Genomic DNA, 26,801 nt, shown 5'->3' with positions numbered 1-26,801 from the left:
CAATAATACAGAAGTAATGCCATAAACACAAAATGCAAACTTTCACTTTATAGACAGCTATGGACATTTTCAGCTTACGCCAATGGGAATCTACACAGTGCTCTGAAATCTCAGAACCGGTATTGGACTAAGATGGGTGATCTGCCAGGAATAGGTTACTCTCAGAGTGAAAACAAGGGCCATCAAGTCCTGTTTCTGGCCAGCAGGTTCATCTCAAAGCTGAGTAAAAATACTGTTGGGATGATTGAGCATTGCCTCTCCCATGTTGGTAATTCCTGTATCCAACCCCTTCCTCTGAGTGTGAAAGAGTTTCTCAGGGGAGCCAGAGTTGCCACCAGCCTAGTCTGCATGGTGGGTTTATTTGGCAGGGCTCTGCTCAGCCTGTGGTGCCAGTTGGCTGGTAAATTACAGTTAGGTACAAATCACCAAATACTTCCTGTGAAATGCCAGAAGGCAGTCATTAAGCTTTATTGGACAGTTTTGACTGGGAAGCATCAGAAATGTCAGAAATATGGAAAGAAAAAACTTGACAGACGGTGATGATATAGGAAGTTCCTGTGGGAAGGTGGGAGGATTATTTTCAGTTGAAATGTAGCAGTGAGTTTTGAAATGGTTACTGTCATTGAATATTCATCTAGTAGCTCAAGCCATAGGCAGACTTTAAAATCAGTAATTAAAAACCTCATTCAGAAGCATAAATAATTTTTTGCAAATTTCTATGCAAAGTCTAGAATGGAGATTAATTAGCATCACTCAATTAATTAGCATCTCAAATCAAGAAATGGAATAGTAATAGAAACATTGTATCAGCCAAGTAAAGCTTTAAGATAGTCTTTGAAAAATCTTTCCTAAAAGGATGACTTTTTAATAGATTTGAGAAACACATAGTGCTCACCATGTCCCATGAACTATTCTTAGTGATTTACAATGACTAGTTCATGTAATCTGCACAACACCACCATGAGGCAGGTACTATTATTATCTCTATTTTATAGATAGAAAAACTGAAAGTCCAAGATCAGGTATCTTGAGAACATATTACCAAGAATATAATAATGTAATTCCTCCTTCTACTTAAAGAAAAAAGAAAAAAAAAAAGAGGCCAGGCGTGGTGGCACATGCCTGTAATCCCAGCACTTTGGGAGGCTGAGGCAGGTGGATCACTTGAGGTCAGGAGTTTGAGACCAGCCTGGTCAATATGGTGAAATCCCATATTGGGGTTTAATTAATACTATAGTAATACTCTGTTGTATTGTATTGCATCAATATACAAATTAGCCAGGTGTGATGGCGTGTACCTTAATCCCAGCTACTCAAGAAGCTGAAGCAGGAGAATTGCTTGAACCCAGTAAGTGGAGGTTGCAGTGAGCTGAGATCATGCCACTGCACTCCAGCCTGGGCAACAGAGCGAGACTCTGTCTAAAATATATATACACACACACACACACACACAATCTGTAAAAGAGCTGAAAAATCTATGCTTAAGGGGAAAAATCATGAAAGTCCCTATTAACTTTATATTTATATTATGTATAATGAATCTCAAAGTCAGCCTTTTAGAATAATATACATGAACAGAACAACATGACAAAGCAGTAAGAAATATTTGAAATTTTGCTTCAAAAACATGTATCTTCATACTGTGACTGAAAGTTTTGGGATAGAAAATAGATTCTAATTATTATAACCATAGAAAATAGATTCTAATTATTATAACCTTAGAAAATATATTTGAAACGTTCATAACTTATTTTCTCCATTTTTATATTACCTTAAATGTTAAATAAATGTATTTCAAAATTTCATTTGTAGTGGAACAGAAGAATATATTAAGATAATTGCCTTAAAATGTTTCCTTACTCATTTTCCAAATATAGTGCCACAATTCCTGTCCTTATTATTAAGATTGAATTGGTACTTGCATTATATATGTCTATTGAGAGTGAATAAATCTTACCAGAAAAAGAGCAGCTGTAAACTGAAATTTGGCAAAGAATAAAAGACTCGGCTTTCAAACAATAGTGATGCTGCACAATTTCACAGGATCATTCAGCTGGGCTTGAAAATTCAAGCTTCAAGAAAACAACAAGCTAAATATTTAAGACAACAGTTGGCACAAGATCCCAAATATTTTGGAACCAATATGTTAGGGATCCTTAAAAGCAGAAACAAATACTCTAACATTTGGCAAGAAATAAAAGCCTCTTAATCAACAAATCATTATTGTATTCTGAAAGTAACTTCCCACTCAACTCTTGGATGTAAATTTGTAAAACATCTCAACCCTCTAAATGTTAAGGCACACGTGGCCACAGAACATAGCTGGAAGGGAGCAGGCCCACTTCACCAAGTCAATAGTCATAAACCAGGGAGGAGATAAATCAAAGACTGTAATGCACTATGTCTAAATTAAAATGGGGAGCTGACACATGCTTGCAAACAGCTCCCTCAGCATCTAGAACATATATCAAATTCGCAAACTAAGCCTCTCAACCTAGAGCAATGTCCCTCAATTTTTTTGAGAAATAAAGAAAAAGGAAGAAAAAGTATATCCTAAAACTTCTAAATTGCTGGAAAAAAGACTGAAAGCAAGAGCCATATTTCTCAAGGAAACACAGATTTGAGTGTCATCCTAAAACTGGAAAAGGTCTCCCACAGAAGCAATGCTGCCACCTCAGAATTCATCGGTGAGTGCAGAGAGTGTCCTGGCTTCCCCAATACAACCCCTTTCTCTCAGAGATGCCCTAGAACTGCATCAATACAAAAGAGTATGTGCTATATTGATACTATAGTAATACTCTATTGTATTGTATTGTATCAATACAATAGTAATAGTCTATTGTAGGGATACACCTATACAGTAGACACTAACCACACATGGTCACTGAGTACTTGAAATATGACCAGTCCAAATTGAGATGTACCATACATGTAAAATGCACAATGGATGTCAAAGACAATATGAACAAAAGAACGCAAAATAGCTCAATATTTCTGTACTGATTACATGTTTAAATTATAATATTTAGGGTATGTTGGGTTACATAAAATGTATTTTTAAAATTAATTTTACCTTTTTTAGGGCCAGGCATGATGACTCACACCGGTAATACCAGCATTTTGGGAGGCCCAAGCGGGCAGATCATCTGAGGTCAGGAGTTCAAGACCAGACTGGCCAACATGGTGAAACCCCGTCTCTACTAAAAATGTAAAAATTAGCCGGGTGTGGTGGCACATGCTGTATCTCAGTTACTCAGGAGGCTAAGGCAGAAGAATTTCTTGAACCCAGGAGGCAGAGGTTGCAGTGAGTCGAGATCGTGCCACTGCACTCCAGCCTGGGCAACAACAGTGAAACTCTGTCTCAACAACAACAAAAAATAATAATTTTACCTTTTTTTAATATGGCTACCTGAATTTTAAAATTATAGATATGCTTCTCATTATGGTTCTGTTGGATACTCTATGAGTTCCCAGGGATATATGTCCCTCTATTTTTTTCTACCTGAACACTATAAGGGCTTTAGGCAACCCCTATCAGACTGCCTGTGCAAACTGCTGTTCCTGTATTTCACAGGGCCCCACGTAGGCCCTCATGCAATAGTGGAAAGCCCCAGACTCTCTGAGCAGAAGATTGCTTTTTAGTAATGCCAGGGAGCAACCATTTGATCAGTCGTATGTCAGTATCCAGAAATGGGGAAATAAATAAACAAGGTCTCAGGAAAGACGATTATTCATAACTTTAAGCCTTTAACTTTCATTCTGGAATTGATCACAAAAACTAATAAATCAAATGCAGAGAATGATGTTCAGTATATCATATTCCCTACTCATACTGAATCACTGCTTTAGTGCAAATTGCTACTTCAAGGTCATAGAGTTAACATTTTTGGTCACAGAAATCCTATAGGGTTTGATGTTCATGGAAAGAATTTTGATGAAGTTCAGTCAGTTTTAAAGTTGTAAATTCCAAAAACAGCTATATGGTTTTAAACATCTGCATTTCAAATTTTAAAATCCAAGTCAATTTCTATATCAGTGTTCACCTACAACCTGTATATACAAAAAATATGTAGTCGTTTTTAAGTAACACTACCAATAAGGTGTTACATACTTACATATTAAAAACAACCAACTGGCATAAAGATTCTCATTTCTTAAGTAGGCTACTTTATACAAGAAAGAAAAAGACTGGACAAAAAGTCTGACAGTAATAATTATGCATAATTATCTCAATTCAGTCTATTGGTGAACTATCAAGTAAGTGTCTTAAATCACTTTATGTAGTCAAAATATTTTCATGAAAATTAAAGATATTAATATTTTTAAAATTCTATTTAAGGTGGTAGGCTATTAAAGGACCCTGTAATAAAATAATGTTATTTCTATAGAACACTTTATAATTTATAAACACTTTAAAATGAACTTGGTCAATTAATAACAATGGTCATAATAATAGGCAAAGAAGATACAATATGCTTAGACAATTATTAAATAATGAAAACTCTGTAGAAAGGAACGTAATTATAAATGAATAATTTTGTTTCCTTCCTTCCCTTATTCATTTATCCAACAAATATTTATTAAGCCTGCGCCAGGTGTTGTGCTGGGTACCAGGGATAAAATGGTGAGCAAACCATATGTGGTAGCAGTCCTTAGCAGTCCTCATGGAACTTTCAGTACAGTGGGGCAGTTACACATTAATCACATAATCTAGCCTCCCTAAAGAAATAATACTTGAGCTGCTGGCTGAAGGATGAGAACAAGTTAATCTGGTAAAAAGGAAGGTTTTCCAGGCAGGAGAACAGCAAATGCTATGATCCTGTGGCAGGAGGGAGCATGGCCCTTACAGAGTGTCTACAGAAAGTTAACAGCTAGGGATGAAGAAGAACGTGGTGCAGGTAAGCCCCGAGCAGCAGAAGCCTGAGCCCACTTGTGCAGGAATTCTGGGCCAGGGTATCCTAAGGGCAATGGGAAGTCACAGAAAAGGTCACTCAAGCTGTAGTACCAAGAGCAGTAGGGGAGACTGGGCCAGACTAGAGCAAACCCGGACTGTGACTATGGTTCAGGTGAGTGATGGAGTTGGACCTTGGAGCCCAAGGAGCATTCGGATGAAGTTTCAGAAAGGTGAATGGGATTAAAAGTTATTTAGAGGGAAAATCTACAGGTCTTGGTGTTAGATTATATATGGAGGTGAGTGGGAGGAAGATTTCCAGAAGACGCCTACATTTCTGGCTTATACAACTTGATATTTCCAGAATAGGAAACAAATGAAAGAGGATCAGAATTGTAGAAAAGAATGATGATGAATTTGGTTTGGGACACGTTAAGTTTGAGTTGTCTTTAAGACATCCAAGCACAGATGTCAAATATGTAGCTTGATTCATGGATCTGGAGCTCAGAAAGGAGTCTTTGCTAGAAATGTAAATCTGCAACTCATCTGCATAGGGAAGGTGACAACACAGCTGTATCTCAAGAACGTGGCTGAGAAACAAGCAACAGTCAAAGGTTGCTGAGAATATATGAAAGATTGATTTGAAGCACAGAGGCAGGTTTGGGCTTAGTTGTGGGAAAGGATTGCCTCTTGAGTGGCAGGGAGTCAGTGGACCAGAAACACATACTAAAACTCTGGGCACTTTTTGGCTTGTTGAATCTAAAGATTTTTGTGGAACTAGTCTCTACTAGACAATATAGGCATGGAAATATGAATAGCTCAGTTCATCCGGATTGGGGTTTTCTCAAGCAAATGCATCAAAAATACAGGAAATGAGAGAACTTAAGGGTTTAGCAACAGTGATAGAATCTAAACTGCTTAAGAAGGAAAATGAGGAAAGGAAAGACTGGATGGGTTGGTAGAAAGTAGCAGGGCCAATAAATGAGACATTACAGTAAGGTCAGAGTACAACCATAACAGGGGTAAATCAGCAAGCTAGAAGGAGAGGAGGCTGCGGTGAGAGTAAAATGACGGATAGTGTGATTTCAGAAACAGAGTAATTACTGAGGATGACAAGGTCTGAGGTGTGGCCATGAAACTGGGCAGCTGAGTGCAGGGAGAAGGTCTTTGGAGATAAGCAGATTGAAGGTCCAAGGACCATGAAGCAGACACATCCTCCATGCTGACACTGAGGGCCCTGGGGGTACAGTAAGGGGTTCGTGATGAGGAGGAAGACTGCAAGCCAGGTGCCGAAGTACTCAGTGAATGAAAGACAATGACCCCGACCACAGTTAGGCAGAGGAGAGCTTGAGAGAGATAGAGAGCACCATCTTCAGAAGAGATGTTGTTTTTGTGGCTGTGCTTTCTCAATCAATCAATTTGTGGAGTAACGGTCTAGAAGCAAAATCATGCCCTGGGATGATGACAATCTCTCTACCTGTCCTTGACGTACATGAGATGTGAGGAAATAACAATGCCACTACTTTGAGAGGACTACAAGGGAAACGGTTGTCAGAGGAGGATGGATCTGAGTGAAGTCTGAGACAAACAGAGCTTTTCAGGACAAGGAGATGATACAGCAGAAGGTGTGGTTGTGCTGTGACACTTCCACATGGCACAGTGAGAGAGTGTGAGAGGTGGGGAAGGGAGGGCTCTGGGTTGAAGCAGAAAAGGAGACAACATTATAGAGATGATTGCACTGTGGAAGACAGATGACCGTGGAATGGGAGTTGATTAATAAGAATGGGATGGCAGACTTAAAAGTAAAAACTTATTTTAAGTATGCACACTGATCCTGGTAGCCAGGAATAAATAGCTTGGCTGAGGTGGTGGCAGACAGACACCATGGTCTCCATGTGCTGTATTGGTTGGATGCCAGGTCTAGAGCAGGGTTTCTCAGCCTCAGTATTACTGACATTTTGGGCTAGATGTTTTTTTGTTGTAGGGGGTTGCCCTATGCATTGCAAGATGTTTAAAATGATTCCTGGCCTCTACCCAGTAGATGCCAATTGTATCCACAGTCCCAGTGACATCCAAAAACATTGTCAGATATTGCACAAAGTACCCTGGTGGTGAAATCATCCACCATTGAGAATCACTGATTGAGAGCAAAAGACTCACATGGGGAGTGCAGAGGCGTTACACCTGTTACAGCAATGTCACCAGTTCTCAACACATTTCTGGAACAAATCACCTCTAATAGCTTCAGAGTCACGGAAAGAAACTGGTCTCATCACTTAACAAACACCCAATTCTTAAGAAAAATGTATTCCCTAGGTTTATCATCTTTCTTATTATTTGCTCTGAAGGTATTTTGACTGTTCCCTCAGAGGATGATGCAGATTTACCTCCAGTGAGACTATTCAAATGAATGCCATGCATTTTCTCATTGGCTGCCCCTCAGTTTCTGGAATGTGCCAAGCTCCTTCCTGCCTCAGGGTATGCCCCCCTTCAAATCTCAGGTATACAGCCTATCTCAGGAAGGCATTTTCTTGCTCTATCTATCCTGTACTTTTCCTTAAGAGCACTTTCACAATTATTTTTGCATCGTTACTGGTGTGCTTATTTGTTTAATGACTGTTTCCCCCATAGAATATACATTTTAAGAGGGAAGGAACCTTATCTGTTTTATTCATAGCTGTGTCCTCAGCACCAAACAGAGTACTTGGCTTAATTAATATCTATTAAATAAATGAATTATTAAAAGGAAATGTTGTGAGCATTTTGAGAATAAGCATTGTACGCCCCAAAGTGATTGCCTTAAAGGAGGCTCTCTCTCTCTCTCTATATATATATATATACACACACACACACACACACACACGTATGTATAATTTTTTTATTCTTTTTTTATGTCATATACCTTTATAGTAGCATACCTTTGTCTGAAGGAAGCATCCTAAATAAGAAAAAAATATTAAAAAGCAGTATGATTCAAAGAATCAGGAAACATGTTTAGGTTTGACAAATAACTAGGTCACAGCAGTTAGTCCTTGTGCTACCATAGTAAATTCACAAAAGCTCTGACTAGTTTGTTGATTCCTTTAAATATGCATTAAGTCCCTGCTCTGTGCTTGATCCTGCAACGTGCAATGCACCTATTTCAGGGCTCACTACAGCAAGCAAGGACACATCCTGCAGGACATACCTGAGGCAGCGTTCAGACGGCATTTTCCAGCTGGGTTCCTCAGGTTCTCAGCTTTAGAAGCGTGCAGAGGAATCAGCAAGCATTCCAGCTGAATAAAAAGACAAGAGAAAAGGGTGCATTGAGCTAAATGCAGAAAAGCACACTTTGGGTCTTCCTGATGCTAAAGCTTTTGAATTCCAGGGAGGCAGCTTGGAGAGTTTTACTGTCCACATAAAACATTCTGACACAATGCTCCTTTAACAAACAAGTAATTGTTCTGGATATTAAAGTTTTTTCACTTTATTGAAGCTTCAAGGACTAGGAAGTAAAATATGTTTGAGAATCAACAATAGTAATTTAGTGTTAAAATAAAAATTAAAACACCAGATGGGATGGCCAAAGGAAAAAACTAAGATTTGATAAACCACAAATCTAAACCACAAATACTAGTTGACTTGTCGTTTATAGAGATTTCATTTTCCTTCCAAATATGATTAGTGGAATTAAATTAAAATCAAGTACCTCATGGCTAAGTGTCTATAGAAATACAATTTTCTATTCAAGAAGCAGATTTCTGAAAAGTAGGTGGAAAAAATAACATAGAGAAGATAAAAATTAGTAGGAAATGAAAAATGGATTCTTATAGAGGCTTCGATATTGCGTAATTGAAATATACAACAGGATGCAGTTGTCAGGCTTGAAACTGCTCCTTGGCTATTCAAGCACGCTTACTCATTTAGTCCCTACCTCCATTCCCCGTCTTTGCTTTTCATCATTGGAGTAACTCTGACTAGAAAAATAAATTATTTGAATAGTCTTGGTCCTGGTCCATGACTACATTTTACAACCCTCAGTAGAGGTTCTAGCTCCCATTTTCTAATGCACCCAAGTGGCTAAATTAATTAGAATCTGGATAAGTTAAATAGGCTTCCTTCTGTCTCAATTTTATTTTGAAAAGCAATAACAGGATGAAAATGCTTATGAAAGGAATATGTTAAGCTGTGCCTATTTCTGCTGATTTGTATAAAAGAGAGAGCTACAATTTACAATCTGACCGAAATACAATATTTGTTATATTGTATACAAACCCTCAATTGGTATGACTGCATAATACTTCACATAGCATACCATCATTGGTTAACTATTCCATTTTATTGAACATTAGGTTGCTGGGTTGCTTTGAATATTTTTCATACAACTATATTTTTGTTTCTTCTTTTCTTTAATTATTAAAAATACTATGTCTCTACTTTCATTTATTTCTAATTTAAGTCTTGACGAACCTAAAAGTGAGTGTCATTTTTAATTGCCCCATTAGGACTGAGCAGCATGGGCAGTCACAGTAATTCAAGGCACGTTGTTTAATTAGCCAAGAGACTTGCTTAGCAACCTAATGTTGCTACAGTGTCCTTTCAGAATCTAGGTTATAAACTCCAGTCTTTTGTCGCCTAACACAAACTCCAACAGGCATGGACACTTGAGCTTTAAAGCTGCAAAGAATATTTAATACTACAGGGAGGTGTAACACCTTAATCTTTCTGAAAGTCCAATGTTTTTAAAATACTCCCAACAACTGAATGGAGAACAAAAATCCTAAAGTTAAAATAATCTCAAATTAAATGGCACATCTAACTTGATACGTTTCATTTCAAACATGATCATTAAAAATAAGATAGATGAAATTTTCTTTTACAGACATTTATCGTTTGGAGACCAACTCACTAAATCAGGTGTTTTCTAAAATTGTTGAATTATAAGCCACTATATACTACAAAGCTTAGGAAACTGGACACCATTTTAAAGGTGAATTAACTAGGTGCCCACCAGTGGTAGACTGGATTTAAAAAATATGGTATATATACACCATGGAACACTGTGTATTTATAGCCACAAAAAAGAAGAAAATCTTGTCCTTTGCAGCAACATGGATAAAACTGAAAGCCATTATCCAAAACGAATTAACACAGGAACAGAAAAACAAATACCACATGTTCTTCTCACTTATAAGTGAGTTAAACATTGAGTATCCCTAGGCATAAAGATAGGAACCACAAACATTGGGGACAAATAGAAGGAGGCTGGGGACATGGGCTAAAAAACTACCTGTTAGGTAGTATGCTCATTACCCGGGTGACAGGATCATCCATACCCCAAACCTTAGCATCATGCAATATACTCCTGTAACAAACCTACATACACATGTACCTGCTAAATCCAAAATAAAAGTTGAAATTATTTTTTTCAAAAGGTGAGTTAAAATGAGTTAAGGATTAATCACCACTGGAAAAGGTTTATTATTTACTATTTTTACTACATATTATTTACTATTTATTATTCCCTATGTTCTCTATATTTATATATTGGATATATATATACTGAATTAAAATTTGTTAGCAAATACATTTGTTTTTATAAAAAGTTTCCCTCACCATAAGTAGAGTGAACAACATGGCTACTTGTAAGCTCCAGCCAGACACCTCTTCTCCCTTTTCCCACTTCCTTGCACTTTTTCCCATGCCTAGTACGTAGATTAACCCAAGGCTGTTTCCCTCCCACAGCCCAGGGAGATACAGGCCAGTCTCCTGCAGTTCCCCTCCTCAGAATACAGAAATGATCAGAGCTGAGCCAGCTGAGTGGAGCATTAGGAAGCAGAGCAATATGAAGAAAGGCCAGAGTTGCTCTCCAGGTAGCCAACATTTAGGGCTCTCACACACTCTCAGAGACAGAACTGCATTTATCACAAATCCCAAAGGAGTGCTATGTGGGGCTGGAAGCAAATGAGGTGACTCTTTTTCTGTCACTTAAGAGTGATCACCTTTGAGATCTCTTTCAACTGTGACCATCTACAATCTTCTGAGCCATTGGCATGACAAAGATTCTCTTCTAGACCAAACTCTAGACAGACTCCTCTGAGCTCTTTTTCAAGTAGGCCCTGTCCTTGGGTATGTCCTCAGGAGCTTTGTGGTCAACTACTGAATAATGAAAATATTATTTTGGTGAACAGATAATTTATTGATTTTACTAAACACTTAAAGACAAGGAATATATAAAAATAGTTAAGAAAACATGTTAAAATTTTAAGTAGCCATCAGCCTTTCGGTTCAGCTTAATGAACCCAGGAAGGAGGAAGGGATTTGCCTCTATTGCATAACTACTATAAAAAAACAAGGCATGGAGGGTACCAGAATAGCCACCCCAAAATATGCCTCCTTAGCACATGGATCATTTTGACCTAAAAGCCACTGAGAACCAGGAGATGCACGAATAGCTCTAAACACAGGGTACCGTTGTCCTTTTGTAAAGAAAATTTACATTTATAAAGAACATTTTCATAATTTCTTTTCGTAAAAGGTCTCTTCCTTTCCTGGACCAGGAAGAGGAGGACTCCTAACTCTTATCAATGGAGAAGGTACTGACTTCAATCTGCACAATAAACCTTACTGAAAAATTCTTGTTTACAGTACTTTTCCTGGTCATCTTTCTGTAACTTGTCTTTCCCATCCAGAAGCCCCAAATCCCTTTTCCTTTGATTATCCTAAGATCATATGTCAGGCCAAGTTCTAACCACTCCTTTGGGTTAGTCATCACTGGGTGCTCCCATGTGTATCTGTGATGAACATGGAAATAAATTTCTGTTTGTTTTTCTCTTGCTAATCTGTCTTTGGTGGTCTAAAAATATAGAGGCCCTGCTGAAAAATCTACGATGGATAGAGGAAAGAAGATTTTACCCCCTCCCCTACAACAGGCATCGTGGTTTTCATTTAACAGTGTAAGAGTTCAGCTACTGTAGTAACTTCTCAAAGTGAGAAATGACCCCCAAAAGACTAGTACCACAAATTTCAGTCTTTGTGATTAAAAATACAACCAAATAAATCCAGCTTGCAAACAAAAATAAAACACACATTTTACAAAATGAAGCTGTTTGTACATATCGATGTGCAACTAGGCTAGGCTAGTTTCTTACCTTTTCCAAGACTCAATTTCTTCATTTTCTAAAAATACAGATAATACTACCTTATCACAGGGCTTATAGTGTATGTAGCGTACCTAGTGTAACGGCTGACACATCACAGGGTCATAGTAAATATCATTGTGTGTCTTCTTTTGTTATAGAACACAAATATGAATCATGTAGTGATTTGATCCAGTGACAGGAATCTCTGAATGTTTTCTTTTGTTTCACTTTTTGGTAATGTAGTTCGTATGCCAAATACTAGTGTTTGTAATACCAAAAATGTGTATAGCAGCAATCCTTCAAGGACTGTTCTCAAGACAACTTTACAGCTGGTGAAGACTCAGACCCCCCTCTCCAAGCTCTCCAGAGGAAGCTGGGCATTTACCCCCAGAAACACAGCAAATATTTCTTAAAATATAGCGATTTTTTCACATAATTGAAATTATTTACCACCCTCACCCTTAGGAAATGTTCATTAGTGGAATGTCCTCCATTTCTGGTAAGTCTCTTCAAATATAATCTGGTACATAGGATTGATGGGATCTAACCTCTTTATAGTCTTTATTTTTATTAAAATGTTTCAAAGTTGGTAGAGTCTCACTTGGGTTTTTTTTTAAGTCAAACTTGAAAATATATTTACACAGACAAAATAAATATATTATTAAACAGTAATAGTGAGCAAGTGAAACATGATTAAGCCCTCCAAACTAGCTGGCTAGCTTTTAATTACTTACCTCTAGTTGATCTTAAAACCCCCATTAGCAAGTCAAATGACTGAACAATACATAACTGAACTCCCACTCGCTACCTTATGGGTAACATCTCTGACTATGGGTCACGGTAGTAACGGTGCTTATAGTTATTTTTCAGAAACTAGGGGGCAGCTTTTGTCTAGTTCAAGCCAGATGAGACCTTCACAAGTTGGTTGCACAGGTTGGGCCTGCAACAGCTGCCTGAAGAGGGAACTTCTTGATATCAGAGAGCCAAAAACTCCATTATCAGATTACGCTAGTGCCACCATTTTCTGCACATATATCCTATGAAGAACCATACAGCTTAATTACCCTTGTGCAGAAGCCCTAATTACACCTTTCCGACTCACCAATCATCTTTCCCTATACTTTAGACCACCCCACTTTCTGTCACACACATACCTCCAAGCCCTATTTTCAGAGAGGTGGATCTGAGATTTATTTCCCTGGCCCTGCACATTGAAGCCTTGTGAATAAAATCTTTTCTTTTTTGCAAAAACTGTCACCACAGTGATTGGCTTGCTGCATACAGGGAGAACAAGCCTGGCCAGTAACAAAACGGGGAGGATAAAAGTAAGTGTCCTATAGGTCTTGATGACATACAAAGAAAGAAGGACAAGCTAAGTTAGTTTAATATAATCAATAAACATAAGATACTAAAAATTAAGCTACCTTAATTATGTGGATGCATACCAATCCTACCAACATATAAGAGACTGGTGAAGAACTCAACTCTGACCTTTTTCTTCTCTTGCCCAAATTACTATCTAAAGGGGTATGGGGAGTCATGCCCTACAAACCATAAAGTCTCATCCAGGGGGTTTTATTTAACCCTATATAATGTGGCTTGCTTTCCAACCTGATGCTGGCATAACATCACATGGCAGATAAAGAAAGACATCAAAATATTTTAACCCCAAATACATTTTATTTGCCATATCTTGAAACAGTCCTCCAAAGCTGACTCTTGTGGACAAAAATCTACAGTTTGAAGAGAATCCCCTTCCTTGCCCTTCATTTTTTTCCTGCTCCAGGAGACAACTGACTTACAATGTGTTCTTTCTGAAGCCTCTACCTGGGGACTACTTCTGTGTAATGAGAACCTTGGTCTCCACAACCCCTTACCTTAACCCAGACATTCCTTTCTGTTGATTCTAGTCCTTTGGACAATAATTAAACCCTTTCAACCAAATGCCAATCAAAAAATCTTTGAATCTACCTATGACCCAGAAGCCCCCGCTTCCAGCTGTCGTACATTTCCAGACCAAACCAATGTACATCTTACATGTATTGACTGATGTCTTATGTCTCCCTAAAATGTATAAAACCAAGCTGTATCCTGAACACCTTGGGCACATGTTCTCAGGATCTCCTGAGGGCTGTGTCAGGGGCCACTGGTCACTCATATTTGGCTTAGAATAAATCCCTTCAAAATATTTTACAGAGTTTGACACTTTTTGCCAACACTGGTTTATTCTTGCTATTATTACATATTTGTTTAATAATGTTTGAGTGCAATACTCCAATAATACCTTGTAATTTTTAAAGAGAAAAACAAATTATTATTAACATGTTCAACATACATACATGTGGGAGCCCCCAGTGATGAGTAATTCAAAGGAGTGGTTAGAACTTGGCCTTACATACGATCTTAGGATAATCAAAGGTAAAGGGGTTTTGGGCTTCTACATGGGAAAGACAAGTTATGGGAAGACGACCAGGAAAAGTATGGTAAACAAGAATTGTTCAGTAAGAACAGGGAAAATGCTAGTCCTTCTCCTCCTGCACAGGTATTCATGTGAGTGGCAGAGCAGACCTTTCTCAGTGTCTTGTTAAAAGGAAACAATGGTGATGGCTATAACAATGATGAAGATGATAGGACCTTAATTAAACACTTAGTAAGTGTCCAGCACAGTGGACACTTTTCCCTACCTTATTTACTATCCCCATTCTGTTTGGATCTGGCTAATAAGGCATAATGAGGTCAAGGAATTTACTGAAAGACACACAAGTAATGAATAGTGAAATCAGGCTTCAAATCCAACAGACTGACTCCAGAGTCCATACCCTTAACCATACCTAATAGTAAAAAAGGGAACCTATTCCAAGACACGGTTATACCCTGAAGTGCTAAAGAGACCAAAGACCAACAGCCTCAGGCACCTAGTACCAGGACAGGTGAGTTAAGGCAACTTTGAATCAGTACAAAGGAGGTTTCCAACAATCTAAGATGCACACTGACTATGTAAGGTAATACCTCTGTCACTGGAAGTGAAAAATAGGACCATAACAGACTTGACCTTGTTTTGAAGATGATTCAAATGTTCCTAAGCCTTCCTGATCCACAGAAACCAAAGGCCAAGGATCAGAACCTGCAACCACCGCATGCTGGTGTCTCCCAAGGAGGCCCTGACGTGGGCTGAATTGTGTCCCCCCAAAATTCATGTGTTGAAGCTTCCAATACCTCAGTATGTGACTGTGTTGGAGATTTGGCCTTTAAAGAGATAATCGAGGTTAAAAGGTTACTGGGTGGGCTGTAATCCAAAATGACTGACATCCTTCTAAGAAGAGATGAAAACATACGCGAATACAAAAGAAAGACCGCGTGAGGACACAGGGAGAAGGCAGCATCTGCAAGCCAAGGAGAGAGGCCTCAGAAGAAACCCACCCTGTTAACACCTTGATCTCAGACTTGTAGCCTCCAGAATTATGAGAAAATAAATTTGTGTTGTTCAAGTCACCCAGTCTGTGGTACTTGGTTATGGCAGCCCCTTGCCAGTCTCTTCTAAGCTATTATGGCTCAGAGGCTGTGCCAGGCCTGCAGACCACACTACCTCCAGAGCTGGGATGGTCTGTGTTCTGCTCAGACAAAGCTGGACCACAGGCATGCTGAGCAATCCATGATGGTGGAGGCCTCCTGGGGCCTGAGACAGTGGCCTCTCCACTATTGTCCTCTCGGAGCATGTGGCCCCCAGCTTTCACTTTCCAATCAGTGTTCCTCTTTCTCTAGGCACTAAACCCCACCACTCTTGCAGGAAATTTCCTCTGGGAAGTTGCTTTCAACATCCAGGCATATAGTTTGCTTGTTTTACCAGAACACTCCCTTCCACCTTTCATAAGTACTGTGGGGGCCCAAGCAGAGAGGGATGAGGGTCCAAAGTGTAGACACACAGCTATGTGCTTGAAGCACCATCACCTCCCAACACTCCATCCTGAGGCCAAGCTGTGTGTGCACCTGCATGCCTTCTGTATAACTTAGGGAGATTTTTTTCCCTCAGCACTCCTTCTACCAAGCTACCTTCCATGGGTAACCCACTAGTCTGTCAGACATGACCCTTTCTGAATTCTTTCCAGTGCAGTCCTGCTGCTGGATCTACCCACAGAGGGAAGGGGAAACACTGACTAACTCCATGTGCTGAGAGATGTGAAGGTCCAGTTCTAGCCAAGATAACTGGATACATGATGGTCAAATGAATACAGGCAATAGCTCTTGGCCCACTTGATCATCTCACTGCCCTGCTTAAAGCTGTTATGATAAAGTCGAACTTCTTAAAATAGTACCCCTGCCAACACTTCCAGCCTTGTGTTTTACCACTTGATCCTTCTTCTTCTGGTTACAGTCATACAGACATACTCATCACACTCAACTGTTCTCTCCCCTCAGGGTACCAGTAACTGTCATCTTCACTGTTTAGAACTTTCTACCCTTCCTTTTTGCCTGGTTAACCCCTATTCATCCTGCAGGTTTCAGATGTCACCTCCTCTGGGAATCCCTCCCTGATCCTCCCAGGTCACAGTTAATTACTGTCCTATATGATCCAGTAGTACCTATAGATCCCCACTCACAGCATAATCAGCACTTTATATTATTACTTGTTGGGGCGAGGGATCTACTGCCCTAGTTTCATTTCTACCGGTAACCCTTCCTTAGATAATAAGTTAAGTGTGGTGATCATTCATTCTGGAATGGTTACGTTTTGCATATTGTCCCAGTGCAATTTACTAATCACATCCCATTTGTTCTCTTTTTGTGTCTCAGTTTGGATGATAAATTATCTGGTCATCCTGTCTATATGGGCAGGACCCACATCTATCTTGCTCACTGTTTTAAATCCTCAAGGATTACCATTATTCTTACAAAATCCTCCAAAGCAGATAAAGTAAAAGTACAATGTAATTCTGTTTCAAAAATGAGGAGCACGACAGATTACTTGCATATATTGAATCATGATGTTTTAGTTTGTATTATGAAATTTATTCCCTAAAATAATGTTACACTAAATATTAAAAGTTTCTTTATATAAGAATAAGGATAAGATATCTAGTCACCCTCATGAATACAGCTGGAGACCTTGGGAACCAAACTAAAATATAATGTGTAAGTTCTTCCAGTCACATTGGCACACGCCTTTTCAGCTCTTATTTTAATTTAATTTTTAGCTCCATCACTCCTCTATGAATAGAAACATAAAATGCATGGATCGGTTACACAGTCTTGTCAAAATAACCTAACCTGCAATTATAACATCCTGAGGTGCTTTTTAAAAATATTGCTATGAAAAATTTTTTATTGAGGAATTTCTTAAAGCTTTCACACCAGTTAAAATTAAATTAAATTATTCATCTTCATCTTTATAGATGACAAAATGTAGATCTTGAGTGTTTTGCTAGTATAGAAATTATTTGTATGATAAATATTACTTTATAATATGACAAAATAAACATGCTACATATATGTAATTATTTTACTTAATTAGAAAGTCCTATATTAGAAAGTTCTTAATCCAATAGCAAATGACCATTCTCCAGTGATTAATTTTTGCCTTCTAGCAAATAGAAAATATGTGATTTAGTTCCCAAATTTATGATCTAGATGTAATCCAGACTCTATTTTCAAATACAGAAATGCTTACTTTTGAATTTTAATATATAGACTGTTCATTCATCAAATATATGCTAAGCACTTAATACATTTCCATTAATCACTGAACTAGATATCAGGAATGACATAAAAAGATTAAAAATAGTCTCTGTCTTCAAAGAGCTTATAATCTTTGGCATAAATCAAAGAGCTTATAATCAAAGGCATAACATCCACATTTGCAGTTACCCTAACAGTATAAGACATTCTGCTTTTCTTCTATCAAGAGATGTACACATTTTCCTCATTTTAAAATGTCTAGAATTGGAGTTGTATTTTAAATCACTATATACCTTAATGTGCTACTATTTTTTGCCTTGAAAAACCTGATGTGCTTCTTACATTTGCAAGAAACATTAGAACTGGGGAAACACTGTTTTTTAAGTGCCTACATATGGGCTAGGCCTATGTATGCACACGGGCTATTACACTTAATTCTTACAACTATCGAGCATTGTAAGAATTAAATGAGCTTTTTTCCCAGAAGAAAAAGCAGAGGTTCAGCAAGCTGAAATGCTTAAGGTAAAACTGGCAGCTGCTGAAGCTGAGACTCAAACCCAGCTCTTACATTCTGCTGCACCACATTATCCTACCAAAGGAGAGGCATGTGGTTTAGAATACTGGGTAAAGACCAAGTAGGGGAGCACTAAAGGATGGAGAGAAAGGAGAAAGCTTTCCAAATGAGAAGCACCACACACTGAAAGATATGGAGACCTCCAAGCTATACTTTTGTAAAATGAGAAACCTGTACTACCTGGAGATGCAGCATAGTATACAGGTAAGAAGAGAGGGTTCTGGAAGAAGACTGTTGGAGGAAGAGGTTTATATTCTGGCTTCAATAGTGCTTACGTGACCTTCATGAAGTTACTACATTTCTCCACATCTCAATTTCCTAATTAGTGAAAGGGGTATAAAAATGAAACTTACTGATATGGTTTAGCTGTTTCCCCATCCAAATCTCATCTTGAATTCCCAAGTGTTGTGGGAAGGACCCACTGAGAGGTAATTGAATCATGGGGGCAGGTCTTTCCCATGCTGTTCTTGTGATAGTGAGTAAGTCTCATGAGATCTGATGGTTTTAAAAAGGGGGGATTCCCAGCACAAGCTCTCTTTGCTTGTCTGCCACCATATGAGATGTACCTTTCACCTTCCACTATGATTGTGAGGCCTCACCAGCCATGTGACATGGAACTGTAAGTCCAATAAACCTCTGTCTTTTGTAAATTGCCCAGACAATTTTTGGGGGGTTATATTTCTTGTTGTTGTTGTTGTTTGAGATAGAGTCTTGCTCTGTTGCCCAGATTGGAGTGCCGTGGCACAATCTTGGCTCACTGCAACCTCTGCCTCCCAGGTTCAAGCAATTCTCCTGCCTCAGTCTCCTGAGTAGCTGGGATTATAGACTCCCACCACCATGCCTAGCTAATTTTTATATTTTTAGTAGAGATGGGGTTTCACCATGTTGGCCAGGCTGGTCTCAAACTCTTGACCTCAGGTGATCCACCTGCCTCGGCCTCCCAAAGTGCTGGGATTACAGGCATGAGCTGCCACGCCTGGCCTCGGGTATGTCTTTATCAGCAGTGTAAAAATGGACTAATACACTTACCAAAAGGATTCTGGTTAAAAATGGCAGATTGAACACATGTCCATTCAAATGTTTGCACTGAATGCAACACATACCCTGATTTAAGGAACCGTTAATTTAAAACATTTTTTTTCATCTTTCTCTTGAGGAAATAACCTCAAGAGACGAAAAAACAGCAATAAACTCCCAAGATCAAAGAGAACAAGAGAAGAAATTAAAAACATAAAACTTATTGAAGATAGAGAACAGAACAGATGGATGCATAATAACTGACTCAGCAGGAGATAAGAAAGGCGAATTCCAATCTGGCAATGGGCAATTCAAAGAAAAAACTCAATTTGCATCAAGGAATATATATCTAAAAGACTCAGGAACCAATGGTATGAGCATGAGGTTCATGCTATGGACTTAATGTCTCTCCCCCAAAATTCAAGTGTTCAACTCATATCCAATGTGATGGTATTGGGAGGTGGAGACTTTGGGAGGTAACTGGGTAATGACAGTGGAGCACTCGTGACGGGATCAGTGCTATTATAAGAGGAGACAAGGCCGGGCGTGGTGGCTCACGCCTGTAATCCCAGCACTTTGGGAGGCCGAGGTGGGCAGATCAAGAGGTCAGGAGATCGAGACCATCTTGGCTAACACGGTGAAACCCCATCTCTACTAAAAATACAAAAAATTAGCCCGGCGTGGTGGCAGGCGCCTGTAGTCCCAGCTATTCGGAAGGCTGAGGCAGGAGAATGACGTGAACCCGGGAGGCGGAGCTTGCAGTGAGCCAAGATGGCGCCACTGCACTCCAGCCTGCCCCACAGAGTGAGACTCCATCTCAAAAAAAAAAAAAAAAAAAAAAAGAGATTGCTTCTTCTCTCTTTTCTCCACAATGTGTGAATACAACAAGAAGATGGTCATCTGGAAACTAGGAAGCAGGTCTTCCCCAGACATTGAATCTGCCAGCATCTTGATCTTTGACTTTCTAGGCTTCAGAATTGTGAGAAATATGTTTGTTTTTTAAGCTACCCAGTCTATGGTAGTTTGTTATTGTTATAACAGCCCAAGCTGGCTAAGACAGCTGACAATAGAAAAACTAGGAGGAAAAAAATCTATTTAAAAAGCAGTTTGAACTCCTAGGTCCCTTCCCCTAATCTGCACTACATGGTTACTGTCCGTCTCATCCCAGTGACAGAATGGATATTTGCTCTCTGGAGAAAACATAAGTATCTCTAGACTGAGGAATGCCAGGTTCAGTGGAGGGAGGAGGTGCCATCTGAAAAACAAAGAAAGGGTAAGTTTACACAGAAAACGTGGAGCCCCTAAGCTTTCATGTTCCATTCAGCTTCCAGAATGCCAGCAGCTAGGTTTTTATCACCCAGGGAAATTAGAAGATTACTCTCTGGGGAATATAACTAAGCCATCACCAAACCTAAGAAGTCTGACATCATAGTTTTCTCAAATAAATGGCTCAACCAGATCACTTTATGGGGTAATCGCTACATAATAAGCCTGCCCATGTGCTCAGAGCTTCCAGCCAGCTTTTTTTTCTCTTTAATATGAGTGAATACCCAAGCATCACCAAAATTTTAAAAAGAACAGAGAATTATCTAAGCAAAAAAAAAAAAAATGAAGGAAAGAAAACTAAAACAATTTTTTCCACTGTAGTCTTCCATATCCAAACAAATTATCAATTTTTTAAAGTCTAAAAATAGAATAAAGATGTTTCCAGACTTGCAAAGTACGAGCAATTATCTCCCAGGCATTGTTTCCCAGGAAGTTATTTAAAGGATGTTTTCCACCTAAACAAGGGAGTATATATTGAGAAAAGGAAGACATGTGATTCAGGAGACCAAGGATTCAACACAAGAGAGAGATGATAGGAATTCTTGGGTGATAGTGAAGGAAGTTCCCAAACTGCAATTATTAAAAACAGGCAAACTGGAGGAGTTCAGAAAGATCCAGAGAGACTGACCAGGTGAAACAGACAGAAAAGCTAACGTGGTTTCTACCAATTTACAGCTAGAGGAGAGTTTGAGGATTGAATTGTTGATAACAATAAAAAACCTAAGTTTAAAAAAAAAAAAAAAGACAACTATTAATGAAAAACAAAAGTAGTGCAGGAAAGGAAAAGTAATCATATTTTGATTATATAAATAACCTTTACATTGTCATAATCATATAAAAATGAAATAATGTTCCGACCAAAGTATCAGCGTAACTAATTCAGAGAATGGAGGGATGGGAAGCCTGTATGTATGATGGGGTGATTTTAGGGAATGAATGAAGAAAACTAAATTGTCTTTCTTTTTTTTCTTTTTTGAGACGGAGTGTCACTCTGTAGCCCAGGCTGGAGTGCAGTGGTGCAATCTTGGCTCACTGCAACCTCTACCTCTCAGGTTCAAGCAATTCTCCTGCCTCAGCCTCCTGAGTAGCTTGGATTACAGTAATGTGCCACCACACCCAGCTAATTTTTGTATTTTTAGTACAAACAGGGTTTTGCCATGTTGGCCAAGCTGATCTTAAACTCCTGGCCTCAAGTGATCCTCCTCCCTCAGCCTCCCAAAGTGCTGGGATTACAGGCATGAGCCAACACGCCTGGCAAGAAAGCTAAATTTTCATCTTTTTTCATGGGAAACCAAGCAACTCAAACATCAAAAACCAAGACTGTAACATAAGCATGTTACTGAGAAATATGGAAGTAAATAAAGTAAGTTCTCACATAACATTGTTGATAGATTCTTGGAAACAATGTATAATGAATCAAATTTGTAATCACCTGATGGAGTCTTCTTGCATGCTGCACAGACAAAACTAATTCACTGAGACAGCAGTATTGTGGTAGACAAAGAGTTTAGTTAATGTAGAGCTAGCCAAGTGAGAGGACAGGAGTTTATTACTCAAATCAGCCTCCCCAAGAACTTAGAGGCTAGGGTTTTCATGGATAAGTTGGCAGGCAAGGGACCAGGGAATGGGTGCTGCTGATTGGTTGAGGATGAAATCACAGGGTTGTGGAAAACAGTCATTATGTGCTGGGACAGTCTCTGGGTGGGGGCCATAGGCCTGGCTGAGTCATGAGTCATGGATCCTGGTGGAGTCAATTGGTCACCAGAATACAAAGGACTGAAAAACATCTCAAAAGATCAATCTTAGGTTCTACAATAGTGATGTTATCTATGGGAACAACTGGGGAAGTCACAAATCTTGTGATCACCTTGTGGTGATACATTTACTGCAGTGCAGTAAACGATTATAGAAAGGCAAGTTAGGCTTACCTCTTTGCAGAATTCAGGCCCCTCTCACAATCCTAGTTTTGTGGGCTTTCATTAGTCTTACAAAAGGTAGTTTCAGTCCCTGAACAAGGAAGCGTCAGTTTTAGTGAGTGGCAATTATGATCCTTGCTTCAAAGTTAGACTTTAGCTAAATTCCTCCCACGGTTAGCTGGGCCTACACCTAGGAATAAGTGAGTCCAGCCAGCCCATGAGACTAGAAGCAAGATGGAGTCAGCCACCACAAATTTCTCTTGCTGTCATATTATTTGCAAAGGCAGTTTCAATTTTACCATAGGCTAATTCATAAAAACAAGAGTTAAGTTCCTATGGCATATTTCTGGTCATAAAAGTCACCAAACTTCTTTTTAAAAATGCTCAAAACACTTCTCCTAGCCACTGACACCAGGTAAATGCAGCCCAAATTCATAATACTACAGGAACAAGGTGTATAGGGCTGCTGACATCTCCTCTCATGCAGACAGCTCAGTCTGTTTCCTTTGCCTGAACCCAAGCTGGTCCTGCTTCTTCCCAGTCCAACTCAGCCTGTTGAAGTCTCCCTTATCATCAAACAGAGACCATGTGAGTCTGACTCATGTATATTTTTCCATTATTAATAATAAAATTTTAAATATCATGTTTTAAATTAGAAATTTAACCACTTTATGTTTAGATCAGGTCACAGTTCTAATCTAACTTATAAAACATTCAGAATTACATGTTTTGTGAGAAGTACTTTTTTTGGTTCAAACTTGTATTACAAGGTTTTCTTGAGTTTAAGAAATCAATGACAGCTATATGAAAATGTCTACCCCAAAACTGCATTTTCTCACTATCATCTCATGGGCTCTCAGATTTAAGAATGTCTTCTGTTGTGGAATCAAAGTAGAGCAAGAGTAGTATGTGAAATGCCCTTGCCTTGTTACTAATATCAATGTCTACGGCAAAGAGGACAACCCTCAGCTATTCAATTAGTTATGTTAATTGGTGTAATGAACACGCTAATTTTCTCAGATAAAATATTTGGTTTTCCATGAAAATACATCTGGTCAGGTTGAATAACGAAGAATTTACTATAACTAGTCGTTCACCAACCATTCACTCATTCACTCACTCACTTACTCAACTCATTCAATATTTAAATAGCACTTACCATACACCAGGAATGCATGTAAAGGAGTAAGATTAAAATGATTTTGTAAAGCAAAGTGTCTGGATTTTTTTTTAACGTGACAACTGATAAAAGCTATCACTTAGAGCATAATTTTCTTTTTTAAAAAAGAGATGTAAGGTAGAAGAAAAAACGTGGGCATGAGGTGAAGTTCCTTCAGCTGGGTTGAACTTCATGTTAACTGACATCTTAACTATGAATTATAGGGGCAGGGACCACATCCCACTCTTCTTTATGCTAGAATGAGCTATGTTCCTGGAACACTTACTAATAAATGTATTGTTTATACATTGTTCTTGTTTAGAGAGCTAATGGTCTTTTTTTAAACCACAAATGTAGAAATTTCAGACACCTCCAAAAACACTTGCCTCTGTCATTGAAAATGTGCTTCTAAGTCTTTTACAGAATATGCACATAATTCTAAAAACTTTGAGATATCAAGACCCAAAATAAATCAAAGTTTCACTTTAATTTTTAAATTAATATCACTTTAAAACCTTGGCTTTGAAAAATATACTGTGGCTCAGTTTTAAGACAATATTACATTGTCCTGCTTTTTACAGAGTAACTGAACAGCAAGATGAGGCACTTTGAAAATATAATGAGCGCTCAAAATACTAGTCATAATTTTACTATTAAAAAAGAAAAACAATATTGATTTAAGTAAAAAACTTTAAAGTCAGTATATTTAATTCCAATTATTAGTGGCAAACCATTTACCTACCGAATTTCCTTTCCTTAGTTCTACTACCACTGAATACCTTTGTGAAATACTAAAATTTAGGAGGGAAAAAAAGAGAAAAAAAGTTATGTTTTCTGAATCACAGTACCAAGGACACTATGAATATTTAAACAATGCGAAATCATTAATCTCAACAGGGAACTCTGAAGATATGATCTTATGAAAGTAAATAAGAGATGTCATTAATAATCTGTACAACCCCACTATGAGTCAGTCAAATGGAAAATATTCACAATTTAAAGAAAATAAAAATAAGATTATCAAATACTAACTCAGTCAACATTACACAAAAAGATGGTGGCAAGTCTACACCTGTGGAAAGAAAGACTGGTGGGGGAAGATGGTGGCAACATTAGAAATGAACCCAGAGACACTGGATCTGGGTAAATGAACAATGATAACATGTGAGCAAATGTGAAGGATGGCAAAAAGAATGGCACAAAGAGAAAACTGACTAACTAGAATATCAGAGCTGGAACTAAGGAGACTCAATTTAAATGAAGTAAAATGCATGAGGATTTTAGAAAGACTCATCCATTTGAAAATAGTTATTAATTCCTACTATGTGCCATTAACTTTAGGAGACACAGTTTAAAACAAGACATTCGGCCGGGCGTGGTCGCTCACGCCTGTAATCCCAGCACTTTGGGAGGCCAAGGCAGGCGGATCACGAGGTCAGGAGATCGAGACCATCCTGGCTAACACGGTGAAACCCTGTCTCTACTAAAAGTACAAAAAATTAGCCAGGCGTGGTGGCAGGCGCCTGTAGTCCCAGCTACTTGGGAGGCTGAGGCAGGAGAATGGTGTGAACCTGGAAGGCGGAGCTTGCAGTGAGCTGAGATCCAGTCACTGCATTCCAACCTGGGGAACAGAGTGAGATTCGGTCTCAAAAAAAAAAGGGGGCATGTAATGTCCCTATTTTCACAGAACTTACATTCTAAGAAGAATAAACAGTAAATAGACAAACACTGCTAAAATGCACAAAACATTGTGATGTGATTGAGTCAACAGGTGTTTATTGAGTTGTCAGGGAGAGTCTCTGAGGAAATGAAATTAATCTAAAATCTTATGCAAATATCAAAATAATAAAAAAGATTTTAAAGTCGGAGATAAGTAAGTTTTCTACATTATGTTTTGTAATTTCAGAGATGTTTGAATTGCTACATGACTTTTTGGCATGAGTCAGAAAAGGAGGAGGAGAGTGGAGTATGTTTTCTTGGCTCAGTCAATAGGCTTGGGTGAGCCTGACAAGTGGGAGGATAAATCTCAGAGAGAATTGCATGGGGGAGGTGGAGGGGAAAAAGGCTGTCAAATCCATCTCAGTGACTGAAGTCAAATCCTTCCTTCATAAATCCTAATTTTCCCAATGCACAAAATCTATGATCACATAATGTTTTTTAAAAAAGTATATTCTCTAACCAAGATATTATTGCCCTTTGTTATATCCTGTACTTAAAACTGCTAAATACTATTAGTGAAAGTAAAACTATCATGTTTATTTCATGAAGAAACAGACCCAAAGTATATCTTATGATTTCAATAACTGTATCACACACACAAAAAATAGACTTGCCCACATAAGGACACACCTACATCACAAAATTTTTCTGTAGGTCTCAGGAATCATCTGATGTCTTGGTTGAATTTTTTCCTCCACATTATTAAAAACAAAATATTTGGTCTCTCTGGAGAAATGTCTAGGAATACCAACTATGATGATGTACCAAGCAGAGGATATGAACCAAACCTCAAGTTTGACGTACAAGGTGAAGTAACTTTCCCAAGATCACCAATCTAGTAAGTAGAATTAGAATCCAGGCAAGTCTGACTGAAATTCACACCCCTCATTGTACACTGTGCTGCCTCTAGCATTAGTAACACAGAATAGCTAGACTTCAGGGATTTTCCAGAGGGCAAAAACTCTCACAATTGCCCAATAACTTCTAAGTAACCTACAACAGACAATTTTCTGAAAAAATGTTCATTTCTCTTCTGGATCCTCTAAAATCTAGCTTTGGATTCCAGAAAGGCATCTAGCAAAACCAAACATTTAGGAGCATCATACAATTCATTTATTTATGCAAGGACCAGAAAGAAGTCCCTCTCAAGGATTTTCATGAAAAGGACACTGTGTAGTATCCTTTTGGCATAAGATAAGAGTGCAAACTTTGTAATCAAATTGCCTAGTTTCAAATCTCCACCCACTACCAGTGTGACAAGTACTTAATTCCTCTCTGCCTCAGTTTCTTCATTCTATAAAATGTGATTAATATAATACTATTTACCTCACAGCATGTGTATAAGAGTTTAATGAGTCAATATAATTACTAAGAACAATGCAAAGAGTATAAAATCCATGAAAGT

General features: G+C 38.4%; 2 protein-coding genes across 5 annotated transcripts in view; one reads left to right on the top strand and one right to left on the bottom strand.

Moving 5' to 3' along the window:
- Positions 1-26,801, top strand: part of NDUFAF4 (NADH:ubiquinone oxidoreductase complex assembly factor 4) — a 350,782-nt gene that overhangs the window by 264,549 nt on the left and 59,432 nt on the right. The gene's annotated exons all lie outside the window — the stretch shown is intronic.
- The window catches only part of KLHL32 (kelch like family member 32), a 239,256-nt gene that overhangs the window by 161,681 nt on the left and 50,774 nt on the right, over positions 1-26,801 (bottom strand). For all 4 annotated transcript variants that reach the window (XM_050786571.1, XM_050786564.1, XM_050786562.1 and 1 more), the window contains one exon: positions 8,079-8,166. In XM_050786571.1, the coding sequence (XP_050642528.1) occupies positions 8,079-8,101 (23 nt within the window). In that variant the 5' untranslated portion in view covers positions 8,102-8,166. The remainder of the gene's footprint in view (positions 1-8,078; positions 8,167-26,801) is intronic.

The sequence above is a fragment of the Macaca thibetana genome, chromosome 4, assembly GCF_024542745.1.
Source record: "Macaca thibetana thibetana isolate TM-01 chromosome 4, ASM2454274v1, whole genome shotgun sequence".
Taxonomy (NCBI): domain Eukaryota; kingdom Metazoa; phylum Chordata; class Mammalia; order Primates; family Cercopithecidae; genus Macaca; species Macaca thibetana.
This window is presented reverse-complemented; position numbering and strand designations above follow the sequence as displayed.